The sequence below is a fragment of the Equus przewalskii genome, chromosome 10 (genome assembly GCF_037783145.1).
Source record: "Equus przewalskii isolate Varuska chromosome 10, EquPr2, whole genome shotgun sequence".
NCBI lineage: Eukaryota > Metazoa > Chordata > Mammalia > Perissodactyla > Equidae > Equus > Equus przewalskii.
The window spans coordinates 14,539,645-14,564,106 of record NC_091840.1 but is presented as its reverse complement, the minus strand read 5'-3'; the positions used below and the strand labels follow the sequence as shown (position 1 = coordinate 14,564,106).

General features: G+C 39.9%; 1 protein-coding gene across 1 annotated transcript; it reads right to left on the bottom strand.

The window, feature by feature from the left end:
* Positions 1-295: 295 nt before the first annotated feature.
* Positions 296-22,771, bottom strand: NOL11 (nucleolar protein 11). Its single transcript, XM_008516404.2, has 18 exons — positions 20,954-22,771; positions 19,247-19,360; positions 19,066-19,122; positions 17,536-17,684; positions 16,313-16,370; positions 15,400-15,544; positions 13,569-13,757; positions 11,978-12,054; positions 9,792-9,915; positions 9,190-9,278; positions 8,629-8,703; positions 7,791-7,975; positions 7,521-7,646; positions 7,156-7,368; positions 6,644-6,722; positions 5,078-5,170; positions 922-1,029; positions 296-758 (listed from the first exon to the last, which is right to left on the bottom strand). The coding sequence occupies exons 1-18, from the start codon at positions 21,092-21,094 to the stop codon at positions 642-644; spliced, it is 2,139 nt and encodes a 712-aa protein (XP_008514626.2). The 5' UTR covers positions 21,095-22,771; the 3' UTR covers positions 296-641.
* Between the last annotated feature and the right edge of the window lie 1,691 nt (positions 22,772-24,462).

The window sequence follows — 24,462 nt, the reverse complement described above, 5'->3', positions numbered from 1 at the left end:
TTTCAGCAGAGACTTTTTTTACTATTTGGTAATGCATTTTCATAACCTAAATTATCAATTAATCATAGAGGCAATCTGAGGGATAATGTACAGAAAGAGGTATTGTTCAACTCTTAGGTAAGTAAGCAGGGGAGTGGAATTAGGTAAAGAACAGGAGAAAATGTCAGAAGATCAGCATGCACCTGTCCACGGACCCCTCCCAGCCTGCCTGTGGCACTGACCTCTTCTGCCACCCATGAGACCAGATGAGCTGGGACAGCTTCCAGACTCTGACAAAACTACATTCTCCCTAGAATCACTGTTTCGATGGTGATTTTTTTATTAAAAGAACTATTCAAAACACATGATAAGAAATGAGACTTTTATCAATACACAAATAAGTTGACTTAAAATCAGCTCAGTTACATATTTAAAAAAGTGTCAGAAGCTCTCCCCACCAAGGTCCACCCACTGGAATATGTTCACAGGAAGCCTGCCGTCCACCCAGCACCAGCTCAGCGAGTGACGCTCCAGGTCCTCGCCGTCACGTTTCTCTCGCTACTGACAGAGTCGCAAACAAAACATGTCTCTTGCCTGGATGAGTAGGGAGAATTCACATAAAAGAGCTTCATAAAAACATCCATGAAGGAGAACTGGTAATATCAGAAGAGTTCCAACACTTCAATTGAATATAATTCTCGATTATTCTTTTCTTGATTTAATTTCTGTAGCTCACGAAAACTTACTTCAATCTTGTTGAGCTCGGAACAAATGCATATCTAAAGAAAAAAGTTTCAGAATAACTTTTACCATAATGTCTACATATGAACAAACCCTCCATGATTACTTATAACTAGTCCAAGAAAAAGTTTTAAGAATAAATTATAATTTAGGTGATCCTTGGGTACAAACAGAATTCAGTATATATCAAAGATCACACACCTGGGATTTCACAAACTTGTAAAGACTTAACAGTAGCCTTTTTGCTTCTGGTATCATTACCACAACAGTAAAGTTAGCATCTAGGAGAAGGCATATCCAATCCATAATCTAAAGATAAATAAGAAAAGGCAAGTTAAAATTTTAAATATAATTTTAGGTTAGTTCACTTTACAGAGTCCATTTTAAGTCCATTATTATATCAAACCTTTATGAGAAATAAATCTTTATAAAAGTCTGAACATTTTAGTTTAGCAATGAGGAATTTCTAAGCAATATAAAAAGGTTCTTTTCTGCTTTTATACTTACTTTACAAGTATAATTGGATCTTTTTCACAGGATTAATCAGTAAAAAGAAAGCCAGACTGATATTTAATCCAAGAGAGTTAGTACTTGTCTTTTTATTAGAAAAACCTTTTGATGATTATTTGCAGTTACAAAGAACCCACTCATCTTGCATTCTGAAACACACACTACGCCCCAAGGTGAGAGTGTTGTGTATTATAGGTGCGTCACTGTGAACCTAAATAAAATTATTACTATCCCCTTATTAAAGTATCCTATGTAGTTCTCTATCTTCAAACGGTGTAGTTAGCAGGCAAGCATCACTGTCATGAGAAAGCATTCAGGAAACCAATTATCCATTTGGGGGGAGTGGGGAAAGCTGATCCTCATGAAACTCCTTAGACCAAAATAAATCTAATACGTATCAGAGCTAAACCCAGAAAAGGAAACCATGAATGTATCAGGGGAAAATAGGGTGGCTATTTTTATACTCTTAGAGTGGGAAGGGCCTTAAGCATGACACAAACCATAAAGAAGCCATAAAGGAAAAGCTTAATAATTCTGATAGCATAAAAATTAAAAACTTATCTATGGCAATTCCACTAAAGAGAGTAAAAAGACAAGTGATAGGAAAAAAGTATTTATAATACATTTGATAGAAAAAGGCTAACTTCCTTAACATACAAAGAATTCTTTAAGCCAAAAAGAAAGAGACAGCAAACGCAATAGGAAAATGGACAAAGAACTCGACTAGCCAGTTTACGAAAAGGAATATATAAGACAAGATGGTCTACCTCTCTCATTATCAAAGAAACGCGAATCGAAATGAAGCACCATTTGCCAACCATCTGACTGGCAAGGAGTAAGGCCTCAGACCTTGGTGGCAGTAGTGCCTATTGTCACAACCCTTTGGAAAGGTAATCAGGCATTTAAATTAAAAATGCATGCACCCTTTATCCAGCAATTTCACTTAAGTGAATTTATCCAATGGGCGTTCTTTCAGAAATACACAAAAATAACTGTATAAAGATATTCACTGAAGGTTTATTTACAATAGCAAAAAAACTATAAAGAACTTAAATGTCAATCAGCAGAGGACTGACGAATAAATTAAGATTTTCCATAAAATGAAATAGCATGCAGCAGTTAAAAAAAATGAGGCAGATGTATAGGTACCGGTCCAGAAAATGTCTAAAACAGTGTTGAGTGAAAAAACACACTACAGAATAGCATGCATACTATGAACTAATTTATGCTAGAAATTTTACTGTACAGGCACAGCTCTCTGTATTGTGCTTCGCTTTACTCCACTTCACAGATACCACGTTTTTTTACAAATTGAAGGTCTGTGACAACCCTGTGTCGAGCAAGTCTATGGGCAGCATTTTTCTAGCAGCATTTGCTCACTTCATGTCTCTGTGTCACATTTTGGTAATTCTCACACTATTTCAAACTTTTTCATTATTATTATATTTGTTATGGTGATCCGTGATCAGTGATCTTTGATGTTACTATTGTAATTGTTTTGTGGCACAAAACACACCTATATAAGACGGCAAACTTAATTGATAATGTGTGTGTTCTGACTGCTCTCCCGACCAGCCATTCCCCCGTCTCTCTCCCTCTCCTCAGACCTCTCTATTCTCTGAGACAGCGATATTGAAATTAGGCCAATTAATAACCCTACAATGGTCTCTAAGTGCTCAAGTGAATGGATGAATTGCAGGTCTCTCACCTGAAATCAAAAGCTAGAAGTGAGTAACCTAAGTGAGGACCGCACGTCGAAAGCCAACAGGCTGAAAGCTAGGCCTCCTGCACCAGTTAGGAGAGCTGTGAATGCAAAGGAAGGGCTCTTGAAGGAAATTAAAAGTGCTAATCCACTGAATGCGCAAATGATAAGAAAGCGAAACAGCCTTATTGCTGATATGGAAAAAGTTACAGTGGTCTGGACAGAAGATCAAACCAGCCACAACACTCCCTTAAGCCAAAGCCTCATCTAGAGCAAGGCCCTAACTCTCTTCAACTCTCTGAAGGCTGAGAGAGGGGAGGAAGCTGCAGAAAAGTCTAAAGCCAGCAGACGTTGCTTCTCGTGGTTTGCAGAAAGACCCGTCTCCATAACATGCAGGCGTGAGGGGAAGCAGCACACGCTGACGGAGGAGCTGCAGCCAGTCATCCCGTGGGTCCAGCTAAGGAAATTCACGAGGGCGGCTACACTACACAGCAGACTTCCAGTGTAGACGAAACAGCCTTACATTGGAAGATGCCGTCTAGGACTTTCATAGCTGGAGAGGAGAAGTCAACGCCTGGCTTCCAAGATTCAAAGGACAGGCTGACTCTCTTATTAGGGGCTAACACAGCTGGTGACATTAAGTTGAAGCCAATGCTCATTTACCATTCTGAAAATCCCAGGGCCCTTAAGAATTATGCTAAATCTACTCCACCTGAGCTCTATAAATGGAACAAGAAAGCCTGGATGACAGCACATCTGTTTACAACATGGTTTACTGAATATTTCAAGCCCACTGTTGAGACCTACTGCTCAGAAAAAAAGATTCCTTTCAAAATATGACTGCTCATTGACAATGCACTTGGTCACCCAAGAGCTCGGATGGAGATGCACAACAAGATTAATGTTGTTTTCATGCCTGCTAACACGATAACCATTCCGCAGCCAAAGGATCAAAGAGTAATTGTGACCTGCAAGTCTTACTATTTAAGAAACACAATTCAGGGGCTGGTCCCATGGCATAGTGGTTAAGTTCAGCAAGCTCCACTGCAGTGGCCTGGGTTCGAGGGTTCAGATCCCAGGTTTGGACTTATACCAGTCATCAGCCATGCTGCGGCAGCAACCCACATACAAAATAGAGGAAGACTGGCAATGAATGTTAGCTCAGGGTTAATCTTCCTCAGCAAAAACGAAAACAAAAAGAAAAACTATTTCGTAAGGCTATAGCTGCCACAGATTCTTCTGATGGATCTGGACAAAGTCAACTGAAAACCTTCTAGAGGGGCCAGCCCTGTGGCCAAGTGTTTAAGTTCACGTGCTCTGCTTTGGCGGCCCGGGGTTTTGCTGGGTTGGATCCTGGGCACGGACGTGGCACTGCTCATGAGGCCATGTTGAGGCGGTATCCCACATGCCACAACTAAAAGGACACGCAACTAAAACATACGACTATGTACTGGTGGGATTTGGGGAGAAAAAGTAGAAAAAAAAAGACTGGCAACAGTTGTTAGCTCAGATGCCAATGTTTGGGGAGAAAAAAAATTATAAAAAAAACCTTCTAGAAAGGAGTCACCATTCTAGATGCCATTAAGAACATTTGTGATTCATAGGAACAAGTCAAAATATCAGAAGAGGAGTTTGGAAGAAGCTGATTCCAACCCTCATGGATGACTTTGAGGGACTCAAGACTTCACTGAGGGGCCGGCCCTGGAGCCGAGTGGTTCATGTGCTCTGCTTCGGTGCCCCAGGGTTTCACTGGTTCAGATCCTGGGCGCGGACATGGCACCACTCATCAAGCCATGCTGAGGCGGTGTCCCACATAAAGTGGAGGAGAATTGGCACAGATGTTAGCTCGACAACTTCCTCACAAAATAAACAAATAAAAATTAAAAAAAAAAAGAATCAGGAATTTAAGATGAATTAAATTTGTAGTATAGCATTGTGGCTCTAAAGATCCATCTACTAAGTTCAGAGATCCTCCCTACATCCCACTCCAATGGTTTATGCATTTGGTGAGGGAAGAGAGTCATAAGGACTAGAAGACAAGGAGAAATTAGTTAGCTACTGAATTCTAGGTTCTGACACTGTACATAATCTCTTTTTTTTACAGATTTTTCCCAGCACCAAATCAAAGTAAAAAAATTATCTCACCTGGTTCAGGGTTGGAGGGTGTATTCCCGGAAGTGTCATAGTAGCATTTTCACTACACTTTAGATAAAGGAAATACAAATACTGGAGAAATAGCTGGGTGGGGGGAAAAAAAGAGCAATTAATCACTTTGATAGAAAAATTTTCTCTATATAGAAAGCAAACAAAGACACTGGAAAGGATTTTAAGAGGCTATTGAGGGGGCCGGCCCCACGGCTGAGTGGTTAAGTTTGCATGCTCCACTTCGGTGGCCCAGGGTTTTGCTGGTTTGAATCCTGGGCACAGACATGGCACTGCTCATCAGGCCATGCTGAGGTGGCATCCCACATGGCACAACCAGAAGGACCCACAACTAAAATATACAACTATGTACTGGGGGGATTTGGGGAGAAAACATACACACAAAAAAAGTTATCAAACTGAATTAGACAGTCTCCCCTTATCTGTGGGGGATACCTTCCAAGACCCCCAGGGAACGCCTGAAACTGCGGATAATACTGAGCCCTATACAGTCACATGTCACATAACAGTGACATTTCAGTCAACAACGGGCTGCATACACGACAGTGCTGCCCTAAGATTAGTACCATATAGCCTAGGCGTGTAGTAGGCCTACCATATAGCTTTGTGTAAGTACACTCCGATGTTCACACAACCACCACATCACCTAACAACACATTTCTCAGAACACACTCCTGTCGTTAAGCAACATGTGATTGTACATAATGTGTTTCTTCCTATACATACATATCTATGATAATGTTTAATTTATAAATTAGGTACAGTAAAAGATTAACAACAACTTCTTTTTGCTTTATCCAGCATCACCACTCTTGCACTTTGAGACCATTAAGTAAAATAAAGGTTACCTTAACACAAGCACTGCGATAACATGACAGTTGATCTAATAAGTGAGAATGACTAAAGGGCAGATAGCATATATAGCATGAATACAGCAGCCCAAGGGGATGATTCACATCCTGGGTGGGATATAGTGGAATGGCACGAGATTTCATAAAGCCACTCAGAACAGCATGCAATTTAAAACGTATAAATTGTTTATTTCTGGAATTTTCCATTTAATATTTTCAGACTGCAGCTGATGGTGGGTAAGTGAAACTGCAGAAAGCAGAACTGCAGATAAGGGGGGACTACTGTACATCAAGTAAATATGCTTGCCAGCTGGGGACACAAAAATGAATAGAATGTAGTCCCTGCCATCAATGAGGAGTTCATCTGGTTTGGGAGGGTGGCTGGGGAGAGTATACTTTTAGTCAAGAGAAAGCAGAGAAGAGAGAATCCTTCTCTGGGCAATATTTTTAGCTTCTACACATTTATAACTTAGATGGACTGACCTGGCCTTCAGGCTTGCTCCAGAAACATGCCAAAGTCTGCCTCCCAAAAATCACTCTAGTCTCCTAGGCACAATTTTTCACCACGACGGCTGGGAAACCTCTTACTCAAATGAAAAAACTTGATAACCTTTTGAAGGCCCTAAAAGCTGGTTAGAGTCAAGCAGCAAAATTTAAACTAGAAACAAAATTTTATAGGATCTGTAAGAACACTTACAGTGATATGTTGTGCTGGGATGTCTTTCAAGTGAGGCAGAAGAAACGTTTCACTATAGGCTGAATGAAGAATTGCATTTCTACTTACGAATAAAGGAAAATTTTACTTCAATAAATAGACAAACTGAAATTATGAGCAATTCCCTTCCCCAATGATATTTTTCAGAATTTAAACAAAAGTTTTACTTTTCTAGAAGGGCTTTACCACTGAATATGCTCCTAATCACTAGAGATCTGGAATATTTCACTATTAGAAATAATTGGTCTTTATTCAGAATACTACTTTTTAGAATTGATAGAGCTTCTTCCTTAGTACAGCTTCTTAAACAAGAAAACAGGTTTACTAATTTGTTTGAATATAGCATTGAACATAATCCATTTTCAAGCAGAAAGTGAAAAAATTTACAAAATAAAAAAAATACCTTAAATTATCTAATTACTCCTTAGTTTTTGCTTGGCATTTGACTATATCCCTGAAAGAGACAATACAAGGGGAAGTGTTTCAAAAGATACAGTAGAGCTGCTCTTTTTGGAATCACAGGACAGGAAGCGGCCTCCTCTGCTGCAGCCTGAGACTCTCCTTGACCACGGTTATCCTCTTCAGGACTGAAGCCGTTCTGAACAATTTCAGTTTGCTCTTCCATTTTCTCATCTTGTACAGTATCACTATAGTTAGAAACTGACTCCATATTGATGTCTGTTTCTTGAAGACTATCATCACCAATGCTATCATGTTAATTGAAAGCAAGAAATCAATTCTTATTACTTGAACAACCTGGAAAAAATTTCATTTTCTAAGCATTCAAAGTTTTAGAAATCCAATAATGTAATAGATTAAAGATGCAGTGCAGGAACAGGATCATCAGTTTCTAACTCACCTCAAGAAAATCTTTAAGCAAGTGCAGATGACTGATTCAGGCACGTCAGGGAACTGCTGCAGACAGAGCTGCAACATCTGCACGTCTGTCTTTTCTAAGGCAACCTCCATTAAGGCAGGGCACAAGCTAAGGACAAAAACCATGAATCATTTTTAAGGAAAATCTCGATTGCAAATAATTTACAAACGTTTTCAGGGTGTGAAAATTAGAAACATAAAAACAATGTCAAGAGAGCTACACAGGTAAAGTTTGATGTACAGCAACCCTTACCTGTAAGAAAGCACATGCGTCTGAATAAGCTGCATCAGAGCGCTCCGGGGATAAAACGATGGCTCTGCTCTACATCTTCCTACAAGTCCTGTGACTATGTCCCCAGTAACAATCTGAAAGTCAGGGGTCCGCTTAACAGCCAAAAATTTACGTACTTCTACTTCGATGTGTTTTTCTGAATCTTTCTGAAAGGGCAGAAGTAAAGAGTGATACGTTAACAAATGTCACTCTGCACTTGAAAGCTCCTAGCCCAATATTTTCTGAAATCACTGACAGTATCCATGCACTCCTGTGAAATTGGAGGTGACACTACAGTTTGCTGCACAAAGACAAACTGCAAAGAAAAAAAAGAATTTGAGGGTTTAGAAACCAAAATCTTGAAAAGGCTACATTACAAACATATTCAAAGCAAAGGTGAATGAGCTATGAGGGTACCATCATCACATCCATCTCACCAATGCTAAGTGAGAGTCAAACAGGCCCAGGCACTGGCTCACTCTGACAACCTTAAGATACTATATAAACATTAGCCATAGCTCTAAAGATGATCATAAGGGCCAGGCCCAGTGGCCTAGTGCTTAAGTTCAGCATGCACTGCTTTGGCAGCCTGGGTTCAGTTCCCGGGAGCAGCCCTACACCACTCGTCCATGAGCGGCCATGCTCTGATGGTGGCTCAGATATAAAAAGAGGAAGACTGGCAATAGCTCAGGGCAAATCTTCCTCAGTAAAAAACAGGGAAAAAAAAAAGATCATAAAAATAAGATAGAATGAAAAGTAGATGAGATTTCTTTTAACCACTTGAGTTGATTTTTCATATTTCTAATATTTCTTTCTTTACCTTTACAGTTGATAAAAGTTGCTTGGATGCTGGATGCTCTGGCTCTACACTCACTTCAATTTTCCTTCTCCTTAACTAGAATTAAATAAATTGATTAGGATCTCAAAACAGTACAAAAGATTTAATACACACTTAGAAGAATATGAAATGTCCCAAAGAGACTAGCACACTTTTGTTCTAATTACATTTTTTTAATGGTTTAATTTTCTTACAGTGAAAAGTGGGTTTATTTCAACTTTTAACTTAAACATCTTTAAGATTTTTAAGGATTTTGTTTTACAAACACAAAATCTCTATACTCAGGAAGGGATAATTACTAACCGCAAATTGGTCTGTTTCCACACCTGGGTCTTACACACACGTCCATAAAAATTAATTACTAGACTATGTGTGTCATTTTTGGATAAAGGCTGTCAGGCTACTGGGTTCAAGCTTCAAATTGCCCCATTATATTAAGATCAAAGCTGTAATAGTCCTACAGATATGAATCATTAAAATAATCAGCCTTTTCCTGTTTTTCAACATTTGCACTAACGCTTCTATTTTGACTACCAAACTTACGATTCTCTTTGACGGCTCTGAGTCCTGGAATCCAAGTCCACACCCCTGAGATGTTTCCCAGTTTACAAAATGAGGCATGGCATGAGTGCCTAAGAAAACACAAAGACACAATTTCTGGAATTTTTTGACCTATTGGCATTTACCCAACCAATCAATCAAAGAACAATAAAAAACAACCACTCATGCACAATTCAAGAGAGACTTTAAGTCCATCTAATTCTACTGATAATCTCAGATCAGTAAATCATAATATAGTAAAAGGCTAAGTGTGTGCCCAGCAACTACTAAGCCAAAGGATGAGGCCACTAGTAAATCAGGGAGGGTAGAGGCATTACTGATTTTTGTCTGGGGGACTCTCCCATTGCCCCTACAGTCAGAAGAACACTGGTGTTCAAACACAGTGTAGCTCTTCAGCCTGCTGCAGCACCCGCAATGTGGACTCTTCCCAAGGTAGCTACCTGGGTCAAGGAAATTTCAATGAACAGCGGCAGATTTCAACATTAAGAACAGGCTCTGCAAATTGATGGCCGTGGAAATCTACATATCAAACTGGAAGTTAATAAAACGGTTTATGGTAATAAAACAAACATTTAAGTTCCTACCTAGATCTTGACTATGCTTGAGTTTTCCAAGAGCACCTGCTAATGATGACACTTCACACTTGTATGGAATTATAGTTAGAAATTTTCCATGTAGCATAAACAAATTTTCCCCATAATACCAGAGCTACAAAAAAAGTTATCAAAAATGTAAGCAATTTGTTTGTCTTCTAAGATCTAATTCAACAAAGCCATATAACTTATAGTAACAACTTACGGTGTGAGCAATCTTAATATAACGGCAAAGGACAAGGCAAAGTTAAGCAACTCCCCAGAATAATCTCGTATGTTCAACTTATTAACTGGGGTAGCTTTACATAGCTCTTATTTTTGCCTGTGTCTGAATGAAACAGAATCTAAAGGATACTTTCAACTCATAAAAATCTGATCAACATATACATTGAAAATGAATTGCTTAAAATTAATATTGTCACTATTACACATATATTAACATGATAATTATCAAGGCTATTGTAACATGGGCAAACTGTTATGATATAATAAAAAAGAGACAGAATTTAACATTGTTTCCATCTTATACTTTTTATAAAATTATAAAAATAAGACATGCATATGAACAAAAAGCTTAAAGGAACATGGAAATCAAAAATAAAAGTTTGTTAGGGGGCCAGTCCCATGGCCGAGCAGTTAAGTTTGTGTACTCTGCTTTGGCAGCCAAGGGTTTTGTTGGTTCAGATCCTGGGCGCACACATGGCACTGTTCGTCAAGCCATGCTGAGGTGGTATCCCACATGCCACAAGTAGAAGGATCCACAACAAAAATATACAACTATGTACTGGGGGGCTTTGGTGAGAAGAAGGAAAAAAAATAAAATAAAAACCTAAAAAAAATAAAGTTTATTAGAGCAGTGGAATTGTGAGTGGTTAATTTTGTTAAAGTTATTTGTTTAGCAGCCAGCCCCATGGCTGAGCGGTTAAGTTCGTGTGCTCCACTTCTGCGGGCAGGGCTTTTCGGATCCTGGGCGCAGACATGGCACCACTCCTCAAGCCATGCTGAGGCACTGTCCCACACAAAACCAGAAGGACCTACAACTAGAATATACAACTATGTACTGGGGAGCTCTGGGAAGAAGGAAAAAAAAACCAGACTGGCAATGGATGTTAGCTCAGGTGCCAATCTTTTTTTTTTTTTTTTTTTTTTTAAAGATTTTATTTTTTCCTTTTTCTCCCCAAAGCCCCCCAGTACATAGTTGTATATTTCTCGTTGTGGGTTCTTCTAGTTGTGGTATGTGGGACGCTGCCTCAGCGTGGTCTGACGAGCAATGCCATGTCCGCGCCCAGGATTCGAACCAACAAAACACTGGGCCGCCTGCAGCGGAGCGCACGAACTTAACCACTCGGCCACGGGGCCAGCCCCTCAGGTGCCAATCTTTAACAAAAACTTTTTTAAAAGATTAATAAAAAAAATTGTTTAAATATAAATTAGAATTAAATTGTATGCTAAGAAATCTAGTCTCCTTATCCTCTAATTATAATTATCAGTAACATCTCATTATCCTGATTCACCTTTTACCTGTATATGAATATTCATTCACTAAACAACCAATATGTATTGAACACCTTTGCTAGGCACTGAAAATGTAATGAGGAATAAAACGGATAAGGACCTCTGCCCATTTACAGTCTGGCTGGCTCAAATTTTAATTCTTTAAGTAACTTTTATGTAATTCCATGATAATGTTTAACATATGACCTAAAAGACTATTTATTAGGAAAAGTAACAGCCCTGGGGTAAAATTCAAATTACCAAAGTAAACAAACCAAAGAGCAGCTAAAAGCAAAAGTTTTATTAACTTATAATAGCTAATTGTTCTCCCCTGATCTAAAACTAGCTATAATTTAGTCTTTTGAAAGTGACAAACACTGGCCTGCAGTCTTTGTTCTATAAGATGGTTCTTTCGGACATTAGTCAGCTATCTTCCCCCTTGCTAGCAAGCTGTAATAAAACCCTTTCTCTCCTACCAAAGAAAAAAAAAAAGGTGACAAACCTACACAAACTATTAAAACAATAACCAAATTACACAATCTTGCAGGTAGAAAATATTTCTTAATTTATTTTAATCAAAAACCGTCAAATATTTATATCCAAAGAGGTCTCCTCCCTTACAGTATATTTATCAGGCACAAAAATAACTAAATTTTAAAAAATTCCTAAGTGCAAAAACTTACCTGACCGCTGGTCCCTTGTGGTAACTCTTTTGAAGCCTGTAGTGTCTGAAATTTCGTGTTCCATATGGCGAGGCATTCTATAAAACAAGACACACAAATTCAGAAGTCATCCCAGGTATAAATACATGATGTCCTGGGTGGGAGCAGGGGAGAGTCATAGCTAAACACACAAATCTTCTAAGTATAAAAATGAGTAATGCAGACAGTGATTGCCACAGAAATTCAAAGAAATGAGATCTTGTGACAAGAAGAAGTGGACATGTGAGGAAGCAGGGGTATATGGGATATCTGTGTACCTTCCCCTCAACGCTGGTATGAACCTTAAACTGCTCTAAAAAAATAAGCTCTTAATAATAATAACAAATATGCTGATTTGGAAAGATCTCTATGATATCTCAGGTAAGGCAATAAATAACATGCACAATGGTGTGTACTGGATGCTACCATTTGTGTAAAAAGAGGAGGAAAAAAGTAGTAGTATTTGCTTGTATGCAAATTAAAAAACTCTGGAAAGAGACATAGGAAATTCTAACAGTGGTTACTAGGTTTTCAGGGGGGCTGAGGAGGAACCAGGAGGAAGGAACTCGGGGGCTGAGAGGAGACGCACAGCATGGTAACACGGCTAAGGGCCGGGACTTCAGAGCGGCAGAGTACATGGCACAACCGTCAGCCTGCTTGAGTTGAATCCCAGTTCTACTTCTTAGCGACCTCAGTTTCCTGACTTGTAAGATAGGGATGATAATAACTGTACTTTCTGTCATAGGGCTGTTGGAGGATTAAATGATACAAATGATGAGATAATATAAGTAAAATGCCTGGCACAGGACAGTTACGCTGTAACTAGCAGCTTCTGTCTTAGTAAGTGGGAGAAACAGAACAAAGCACACAGCTGAGGATGGGCATATTAAGTTTGTTGTCAATAGGGAGGCTGGCCTGAAGAAAGCAGAGTTCTTGCTCTGAAATCGGGAGAAGAGACTGGAAAAGGTGGTTGGGCTCTAGACTGCGGAGACACCTAAGTGCTGAGCCCCAGATTCTGAACTTTCTAGAATAGGCTAGGAGACCCCAACCCTGCACTGCCCAGGAGCAACTGTGTTCCTCGTGATAAACAACAACTGTGTGTATGAAGGGATGCTTCGGGATGAGGAGGTGAGAATGATGATGAGAATCCTGCTCTGAAGTCAAAAAGCATGAGAGTAGTCCCCGAATTTCAAGCTGTCCAAGTCCAAATGGATTTCCATTCTGGTGAAATGTCGCCAAGCTATGAATTCAATACTCTACTGCAAGGCTTACCAACGCTTCAAACGTCTACAGGCTGGCATGGATAGTCGCAGTTTTCGTAACTTTTAAGACATTAGTCATAGGCAAGGAAGTGAAAGAAGGAAATGTTTTAGAAAAATTAACCAATGCAAGATGAAATCAAAGACCCATTCAAGAAGAATTAGGAAACTACAAAAATAATTTGAGTACGGTGATAAAGAGAATGAATTAGGGTGGTAGTAAATAAATGAAAAAGAAAGAAAACTAAAAGGTAGACTTTGAAGGAATTTGAAAAGTACACAGGATTTCTTAATTGACTGGAGATTTCAGTTACCCTTAGAAGCTGGCAGTGGTGGTCCCAGGACTGCTACATGATCTTGATCCAGGACAGTGAGTGTAACACCGTTTCGAGCATTACCAGACACGACAGCCTTGAGCAACAGTGATCTAACTACCCTCTGATTTTTTTCTGGATCATTCGGACGTATTGGTATCAAGGTTTCATATATACATCCATCAGAGGCTGTTGGAAACAAGTGTTTGTTGTTCATTATTGGATAAAGGACAGGCCTATATCTGTTATAGTGATGTATTATGCTGTTTACAAGATTTTATCAATTTGATACAGGGATCTAACCAGAAAAATAAACCAATGTAACAATCACATCACTCTACGCTTTCCCATAAAGAATATACTACAAACCTAAAATTGAGGGAGGAGGAGTGATAATAAAAATCTCAGTAAGGAAATGTCATAATAGCCAAGAAAGAAAAACTGTAAATCCCTGTAATAACTTAAAATATGAGAGGGGATTGCCAGGATTACAGTCAATCTAGTTACTAAAAGGATATTTCTCTCATTAGAAATTAATTAGCATTCTGGTCTATACAGTACATTTCTTATTACTCCAGCACCTTGAAAACCTTAAGAAATTGCTGTATTTTGTAGGTCAATCGAATTTTGGCAATTTCATGTGGTTCTAGCTATGTTACATGAAGATTTTATGACCCTTTGGTTTAGACTCCCTTACTTCCATGTTCAATAAGCTAAAAGATAACTCACAAACTTCTATTAACTACAAATATGTCCTATAGGTAAAATTTTAAAAAAACCAGTCCCTCTAAGGCAAAGGCATTAAGTGGATTCCAATGACTTCTAGATAGGATAAGTGATGGGAGCCTTTTTCTTAATAGCCATTGCAAACATTTGCACGTTGAAAAATTTCACCAAGATTTTTAGTTGTGATAATATGGAAATGTTTCCAAAATATTGCTCATGTTTTTTCCTCCCTTAACCTTTTCAAAACAACTTCAAAAGAAGCCATAAAGGGCAGGGGAGACAGAATACCACAAAGGCATTTTTTTCCCCCTTAAATACATAAGACTAGGGTTATACTTTAGACCATTATATAGATGTAAACTCCAAGGCATTAAAAAAAATCTTAAGGGGCTGACCCCATGGCATAGTGGTTAAGTTCAGCATGCTCTGCTTCAGCAGCCCAGGTTCACAGGTTCAGATCCCAGGCACAGACTTAGACCACTTGTCAGCCATGTTGTGATGGTGACCCACACACAAAATAGAGGAGTGGCACAGATATTAGCTCCGGGCTAATCTTCCTCAAGCAAAAAAAGAGGAAGATTGGCAACAGATGTTAGCTCAGGGTGAATCTTCCTCAGCAAAAAACAAAAAGAAAAGTTAGTATGCCAGCTGGCATAGACCAAGACTGTTCTGTTAGTCTCCTTTCACCACCTGTCTCTATCACTGTTCAAATAAGGGCACACTACATCTTAAGGTTGAAAAAGAGGATTGGAGGGGCCATTCAATACCAACCTTAGATATTTTACAGTTCACGAATTATGATACCAAAGAACCTGGCCTTATCATGATAAAAATAAAAGGTGACTTTTCCTTTTTTTATTGGTATTATTATTTGTTGCTTATAATAAATTTTAAGACATAAAAGTTACCTGCAGAGAACCACTGACCGAATGCATGACCAGATATGGCAAAGTGCAAAAAGACAAGGCATAAATGCTTGTAAGGAACCATGCAAAGGGAAGTGCTGCAAAGGAAAACTGCAAAACCTAAGACTAACTCAAAAGAAACACTATCCTGTAAGAGCCCACTGTTTACAATCTCTGAAAGTTTAAAGAAAAATACTTACTTAATGACATCAAAGAGATGAACTTCCGATCCACAGATGCAGTAAAACTCTGTATAATAGATTTTTCTTCTTGTCCAAGTAAGAGTGTGTATTTACTTAAGATATTTGAGTTAAACATTTGTACATAAGCAAAGTAATTTCCACACTGTAAAAAAAAAAAAAAAGGTTATTTTATTTAAAAAATACTCCCATTTCAACCAGCTATATTTAAATGTTAAAACCAGTAGGGAAAGGGGGGTAGGGGGAGGACGAAAGGGGGACATTTATAAGGTGACGCATGGAAACTAGACTTAGTGGTGAACATGATGTAGTCTACTGAGACTGAAAGATAATGACGTACACCTAAAATTTATATAATGTTATAAACCAATCTTATCTCAAAATAAATAAAACCAGTTGTTCTCCCATTCTAATTACTTCAATGAGTGCTTAAAAACCTCTTGCCCAATTAAATTAAAAATGTTCTAAAATGTTTAGGCATAGAAATAATTACAATAGGCTTTTTAGTATTTAAAAACGATACAAAATAAAAATATCTTCTGAGAGAAATACTAACACCCAATTTTAGTTTTAAAAACAACGTTAAGTGTTGGGGCTGGCCCCATGGTGTAGTGGTTAAGTTTGGCGCACTCCGCTTCAGCAGCCTGGGTTCGTGGGTTTGGATCCCAGGGACAGACCTACACCACTCATCAGCCATGCTGTGGCAGTGACCCACATACAAAATAGAGGAGGACTGGCACATGTGAGCTCAGGGCTAACTTTCCTCAAGCCAGAAAAAAAAAAAAGAAGAACATTGCCAATGTATGTTATCTGAGGACAAATCTTGCTCAGCAAAAAAACATAAATAAATAAAAATAATATAGATAACACTGAAATGTCACAAAATGGACCAGGAATTAAAGATATCACTTACTTTTTCAGTAATAAAAATTAAAACAGGATGCCTAAATACCATGAAAACTTTTGTCCACCTAAAATTAAAAAAAAAGAAAAATCATAAATTGCCAAATCACCAGTTGAGAGAAACATATCATCAATTAAAGGGAATATCTTTTATTAAATATTTTTTAGAGCCAGAGAGACACCAGAGAACACTTAATTCAGTGTTTCAAAATACAGACAACAGGGAATGAGTAGGGATTTGTCTGTCAAATACACCTCTGGATCAAATGCAAGTTGCTGAACTTCCCAGAGCTTTAAAGACAATAATGCGAACTGTAAAGTACCAAGTGGGGGGAGGGTGTGTGTGACAGCATGCAGCACTTCCCAAACTTCTGTGACCCCCCCCCCTCCCTTTTTTCAGAGTCACTTTTGGGACTGGTGTTCTCAGGAACACATCAGGATCTCACCTGCCTTCTTCAAGTGACAGAGGGAACAGGAAGGGTAAAGGGCTGTAACCAGGGCTGCACAGCTCGTTTTTGGCAAAGTGGCAACTAGAACCCAGATCCTCCACTTACAACTTTTTGTCCTAAAGGTTTCCCCAAACACAGCTGCTCACGCTTTAGAAGCATTCCACAGGTCAGTCTAAGCTGTAACTGATCAGTGTCCACCTTGTTCACTAAGTACAAGTCTTCATGCTGACTTTCAGAAATTTAGTTTGCATCAGATGGACCTGGGGAGGCAGCCAGTTAACTGAACAAGAAATGGGATGAAATAATGGGGACTGGAGAGACGTAAAAGCATGAAATTTCCTTCTATCATTTGGGGAGTCATTTCCCCAGTTTTATTGCAGAATCTGGGAGAACAAATGTCTCAAAGAACTTTTATGATTTCACTAACAACCAGCTGCACATTCCTTCTGTAGAAAGGGTTCTGACCTTGGCAGTCAGAGAAATATGACAGAAACAGAGATTTTGGTTTTGTGGAATCGCTCACTTCATCTGCATGTAACTGACTATCCAGTTCTTTGTCATTAGAACAGGACTCACATGCCCCACAGTTTCCTCAATCACCTATCAGTCTGGAGGGTTGTGGGGGATGTCATTTTGGCCAACATCTTATAAATGGTTTTTAATTGGGTTACTTTTATTATGTTTATAACCAAAATACTTTTGAACAAGGCAAAGAATGTGATAATAAACATGCAGAATGCATTTTCATTTTGGTAAAAATTCCCTTACAAGTATTGGAACTTACTTAATCACTTCTTCATCAGAGATAACAGTTTCAATTTTCTGCTGAGGCTCTGCAAGCAAGGCCTCTAAACCACGAACGGCACCTTCCTTGAACAGCACCAAGGGTTCTGTCCCCTGTATTGAATGTATCCTATACACCTCAGCTGACAACTAGAAGAACACAAGAATACTTTAATTTTTATTCTAAAACAACTGCCACGTGATAGAATAAGGACACATATTAGAAAGCTTATTTTTAAGGGACTGATTTGTTTTCATTTTGATTCAATCCGTTTTATAACGATGTATGCTTCCAAAGTCAAATCTACAACATAAAATACATTCAGAAATCTAATTTCTGTGTCTATTCTCTTTACTCTGTCTCCTGCTCTCCCCCTTAGGTACTCATTTTTGGTTTATCATTCCACTGTGAATACTGGAGGTTGGGCTGCAATCTGGGTCTCCCAAAAATGGAGGTGGAGAGAGGTACAAATAAGTTATAAACAGTTCCAGTGTTAGATAAAAACTGATGCCATAATTATAATTATAGCCTGCAAAACCAAGAAAAGAAGTTAACACTGTATATGGGATTAAAAAAAACCAAACCTCATTGTGTAAAATTCAGAATGGTGTTACTGCAAGATGAATGAAAAGACTGGAGCCAGGAGACAGCACAGTTAGCTGGCTAGAAGTTTCAAGGGTCCAGGTGACGACTGCCATTATATCTAAATCAGCTGTGTTGTGAGTCACTTCTAAAATGTGCCAATCACATTTAGGATTAGACATTATAACTGGAAGGAACTTTCAAGATTAACCTAGCTTGTGATCTTCATTTTATAAGCAAGAAAAAGTTAAGTAATCTATTTCAGGTCATTAGTAGAAAAGGCACAGTTGGTCACAGTTCTTTTTTTTTTTGAGGAAGATTAGCCCTGAGCTAACTGCCCCCAATCCTCCTCTTTTTGCTGAGGAAGACTGGCCCTGAGCTAACATCCCTGCCCATCTTCCTCTACTCTATATGTGGGATGCCTACCACAGCATGGCTTGCCAAGTAGTGCCATGTCTGCACCCGGGATCCGAACCTGCAAACCCCGGGCCACTGAAGTGGAACGTGCGCACTTCGCTGCACCACCGGGCTGGCCCCTAGTCACAGTTCTTCCTCACTACATTATGTGCCACTCTTAACATGTACAATGCATGACACTTCTAGGCGCTATTCTACTTATCTTAAGAAAGAGAACAGTGAAGTTCACTTGTTCTCACAAGGGACACACACCACAAACATCTAAATTCACAGAAATAACTACAATTTACCATTCATGAATTAATTTAACCCTTAATCTCATGGGCTAATAAAGTTTGTATTTTCTAAGGTATTACCTCATGAATTGAGACATGTTACCAAGATAAACTGTAAGATAAGTACAATAAAAAACTGAGTATAACCTTTACGCTCACTTTCACAGATTCATTAAGATAAATAACATACTACACTACAAATTATTCCATCTTACCAATAAGTTAAAGAAATATGTTGGAAAATCCAAAGACTTACTGTTGCTTTAAACACTTTATCAAGGTTTACATCTTCATTATTCCATATTCTCAAAACCTTAAATCAAAACATACAAGTTAAAAAAGTATTCCAATTTCCATTTACATATAACAAACACAGTTAATAAATCAACATTTGATTTGTGCTGTATATACTATTATATGAAAGTTTAAAAACTCACCTTACTATCGTGTACAACAACATACTCTCCAGTTTGAAAGTTGCATACAGCTGGACATGTTATAATTTGACCTTGTTTCACTGACCAGCTCCCCAAGGGTTTCTGATCAGAAACCTAATGAAATTAAGAAAACATATAACAGTCAAAAAGCCAATTTCAGACATCAAAAGCAAATAAATTTACAACAGAAACAAAAGGAGAAATCATTAAAATGATAGCATTGGGGCTGGCCCCATGGCCAAGTGGTCAAGTTCGTGCACTCCACTTGGGTGGCCCAGGGTTTCATTAGTTTGGATCCTGGTTGCGGACATGGCACCGCTCTTAGGCCACGTTGAGGCCGCGTCCCACATGCGACAACTAGAAGGACCCACAATTAAAATATACAACTACTTACTGGGGGGATTTGGGGAGAAAAAGCAGAAAAAAAAAACCCATAGCAATTAACTAACTTCCTAAATTAAAAAAATTTTAAAAATAAGTAGTCACAAAAAGACAAATATTGTATGATTCCACTTAAGACAGTAGAATGGTGGCTGCCAGGGGCTGGAGGAACAGGGAGTTATTGTTTAGTGGGTACAGATTCCGTTCCTCCAGATGAACAGAGTCCTGGAGATGGATGGTGCGGATGGCTGCACACCAACGTGAAGGTACTTAATACTCTGAGTCGTACACTTAAAAAATACGGTCAGGATAGTCAGTTTTATGTCATGCGTATTTTACCACAATTAAAAACTTAGAAAACTTTAAAAAAGTATTTAAAATGAAATATAACTAAGTTCCTAAAATGAAAAAAGATGAATTAATTAACACTTTGTTAATAAATAGTACATTTAAAAAACCGATTCCAGTGTGCCTTTGAACACGGTCATGGGAATTAAGTAGGGATAGCTGGGATCATGCCAATCCAATCAGCTACTGTAGTGCTATAGAGGAAGTGCAAAATTTTAAGTCCACTGACAGCCCAGGTTAAAAACCAACAGTGTAACTGGAAGAGTCAAAACAAGCAAACAGTACAGAGAACTGTTGGCAACCTGTTCCCAGAACTTCCAAGTGGATAGCTAGCTTCTTAAGGACACGGAAAAGTATGTTCAGCAGCTCAGATAAAAGTAATGACTTTCCACGCAAAGCTGCTTAGAAGGGGTGCAAGTCAGCCGCTGGGCGGCAAAGGGGGCGGGGCGTAGAGATTTCCCGGGACTCAACTCCAGGACTCAGAGCGCGAACCATACTGGCCAACAGACGGATCACGGAATCACGATTCCCACCAAGCTACCAAGAAAGCACAAGACAAAAACCCACAAAACTTTCTTCCTCAAGGAGAGAGAAGTGTATGGGCACAAGGCTAAACCCTTGTTCCCACCCTGTCAGGTCATCCTGTCGCGCCAGACCAATCTCGGTTCAAACCCTTCTGCGGGCAGCTGGGGTGACAGAGACCCCAGGAGGGGATCTGAGCAACGCCACCTCCGGGAGTGCCGCAACGAAAGCACACGTTTCCTTTCCTCTCCGAGGCCAGCCCACGTGCACTTAGACGCTCTGCCGCCTGCAACTCGGAAATACGCCTTTCTTTCCAAGAAAACAACCGAGTCCGATGCTAGAGCTCCCTCAGCGTCGCGCAGAGGCCAGGCCGGCTCTCCGCTAAGCCCGCTCCAACCATCTCTAGAGAGGCTCCGGCTCCGCGCTCAGAAAGGGGCCCGATCCCATCGCTCTCACCTTATAGAGGATGACGGTCCTGCCGCTGTCCGTCACGAGAAACTGGTCTGTTTTGTCGCTCTGCTCCACACCTAAGAGTCCGTCAGGCCCGGCACCCAAGCATACCGCAGACAACGTGAATCCCTCCTCCAGGGCTGCCATTTTGGGCAGACCTACAGACGGCCGCGCATCCCTCCCGGCAGGCTTCGCGCTTTCTCTCGCGAGAACTAGACCCCTTAGGGACCGGCACTTGCCAAATGAGAAACCTGCTCGCGGAGCCTGCGACCTCTGGCGGGCGGAGAGGGCGCGGGGGCTGCGGCCGCCGAAGGGTGGGCGGGTCCTGGAGTTTGCGGCTAGACTCCGCCCCCAGGGCCACGCCCCCCGGGTCCCGGATGTGCTCTTGGGGAGGGCCGGCGGGGGACCTGTTACCTGCTGGGTACCGAATCTGCTGCTCTTGGTTCAGCTGCCGACTTGGGAGGCCGAAGGATGGGCGTGGCAAGTGGCCGAATATAAATAAACTAGAGTTTGGGCTTTTTTCTTTTTTTTTAGTTTAAGCGAACTCTGTAGGAACTCCTACCACAGCCTCATGGAACAGTATGCCAAAGAAAAAATATTTGTCTCTTTGGCTAAACCCTTAATAACGTGCTGCACCTGGACGAAATGCTTCATTCCCCTGCTGCTCAGAACCCGCCGCGGAGGTCTGGTCTCGGCCGTCCGGGCCCCGGTTGTCTCTCTGCCCTCCTTCTCTGAGCGCAGGCCGGGAAGTCTCTGCAGCTCATGGGAAATTCAGGCTTGTCTGATGAAGCTGAAGATCGAGGTCTCCCTGGGTAATTTTTGGCAAGACATCCTTTCCAGGGGAGATTTCAAAGAGAAACGCGACTGATTCAATGAATAATGTAAAAAAAAATCAAAAAAGATAGATTGTGCATGTTCTTAGGGAGAAACCACCTAAACAGGCAATTACTGAACAAACGCTTATCCTGCGTTACGTCAGGCGGCACAATGCCTCCACATCGGTGTCGATTAAGCATCTACACGGATTGCCTTGCGTGTAGAGGTTCCTCATGGCCGCAACATTACCACACTGGAGAAAGGAGAACATTCAGCTATTGAGAAGGAATCAAATACCCTCAATTGTTAGTAAGGCTAACAGGCCTTTTCTTTTTCAAAGTGACCAAAAAATTTCACTTTGAGTTTGTGGCCCATTTGTTGGTCGGAAAAGAAATACTGTGAGATTCATCCTGGACATCCTGGCTTCTGTGAAACCTTCCTTTTCTTCTCAGCAGTGAGTCAGCCCCTCTACTGAACCAACAAGGGTACATACAGCCAGTATTTGCAATGCCAGCCTAGACTTCTCCTCCTCCAGGAAGTCTTCCCTGACTCTCTGAGACTGGATTAAATGTCTGATTCAGGGAACCCAGTGTTACTGTTTAGGGATGACCTAGTTACTAATGTATCTCCCTCTTACGTTTGTTTCTTTGAAGGAGCTCTGGATTTCTCACTAGTGTCTGGCATCGTGCCTGTCCCATAGATATTTATGGGACTAATGAATAGACAGTGAAAGCTTACTCATGATATTGAAGTTGTGCTTTCCCTCTTCTTCAGCTTGAGGACGTTAAAACTGGGGATCTCAAAGTCTGTGATTTCGGGTTTCTTTCACTCTCTTAAGAAGTATTGAGGACCACAAAGAGCTTTTGTTTATATGGGTTATTATCTATTGATATTTACTGTATTAGAAATTAAAACTGAGTCGAAAAATATGTATATATTCATTTTTAAATAATTATAAACTCATTACATGTTAACAAAATTTTTTTTATTAAGATTATGGTAGTTTACAACCTTCTGAAGTTTCAGTTGTACATTATTGTTAGTCATGCTGTGGGTACACCACTTCACCCTTTGTGCTCTCCCCCCACCGCCCCTTTCCCCTGGTAACCACCGATCAGTTCTCCTTGTCTATATGTTAACTTCCACCTATAAGTGGAGTCATACGGAGTTCGTCTTTCTCTGTCTGGCTTATTTCACTTAACATAATACCCTCAAGGTCCATCCATGTTGTTGCGAATGGGACGATTTTGTCCTTTTTTATGGCTGAGTAGTATTTCATTGTGTATATATACCATATCTTCTTTATCCAGTCATCAGTTGCTGGGCACTTAGGTTGGTTCCATGTCTTGGCTATTGTAAATAATGCTGCTATGAACATAGGGGTGCATGGGACTCTTGGAATTGCTGATTTTAGGTTCTTAGGATAGATACCCAGTAGTGGGATGGCTGGGTCATAAGGTATTTCTACTTTTAACTTTTTGAGAAATCTCCATGCTGTTTTCCATAGTGGCTGCACCAGTTTGCATTCCCACCAACAGTGTATGAGGGTTCCTTTTTCTCCACAACCTCTCTAAAATTTGTCGCTCTTGGTTTTGGATATTTTTGCCAATCTAACGGGGGTAAGGTGATATCTTAGTGTAGTTTTGATTTGCATTTCCCTGATGATTAGTGATGATGAGCATCTTTTCATGTGTCTATTGGCCATCCGTATATCTTCTTTGGAGAAATGTCTGTTCATGTCCCCTGCCCATTTTTTGATGGGGTTGTTTGATTTTTTGTTGTTGAGCTGTGTGAGTTCTTTATATATTATGGAGATTAACCCTTTGTCGGATAAGTAACTTGTAAATATTTTTTCCCAATTAACAAAATTTTTCAATGAAAAGTAATTTTAAAAATAATTTAGTAAGAAGAGTGGCATTGTTTTACATTTTGGCAAATCTCTTTTGATGTCTTTAATAAAGACATTATCCTGTAATAAAGGATAACTGGATGCTCGCATCTGCTTCTACATTCGATCCGTTATGGTATCACATGTCATGTAGCTTCAAGACAGCTCATGATGCACCCAAAAGGGAAAAGAACATCTAAATAGTTTGTTTTCATGCACTCTCTAAAAGGTTCTCAGGACTCCCAGGGGTTCGAGAACTGCTATACCCATAGGGATCAAGGTTGCCTGCCCAGGAAGGGAGAGGTCAAAGATCCTAGGATCAGAAAAGAGGGATGGAACAAGCTTTGCTGAGTTCTGGAGTCTGGGTTAGATGTAAGGCCTCTGAGGGAGCCAAACTGGGAAGAAAAAGTGGAAGGGCTCCCACCTTAGAAGTAAAAGCTGAGCCCCACTCTCCTAATACCAGGAGACCTTAGGACCAGGAAAAGAATGGCTGCACTAATGCAACCCAACTTCTTGCAGATGCTAAGTGGAACAACTTCTGACTCTTATTTTTAGCTCTAGAAAAGACTATGGGACTGGAGAGAGATTTTAAAATTTTCTTCCTTCGTTCGTTCGCTCATTCATTCGTTTGTTCCTTCCTTCCTTTCCTTTCTTTCTTTCTCTTTCCTTTTCTTTCTTTCCCTTTCTTTTTCTTTCATTCTCTCTCTCTGTTTCTTTCTTTCTTCCTTCCTTTCTTCCTCCCTTTCTTCTCTTTCTTCCTTCCTTCTTTTCTTCCTCCCTTCCTTTCTTCTTTCTTTCTTTCTTTTCGATA

Bases quoted from the DNA above. Each gene is read 5' to 3' on its own strand.
- NOL11 (XM_008516404.2), bottom strand. From the start codon at position 21,094: ATGGCAGCCCTGGAGGAGGGATTCACGTTGTCTGCGGTATGCTTGGGT. The intron at 17,685-19,065 runs GTAAGTCTTTGG...GTGTTCTTCTAG, and splicing joins ATAAAGTGTTTAAAGCAACA to TTGTCAGCTGAGGTGTATAG. The intron at 13,758-15,399 runs GTAAGTATTTTT...TGTTTCCAACAG, and splicing joins CATCTCTTTGATGTCATTAA to CCTCTGATGGATGTATATAT.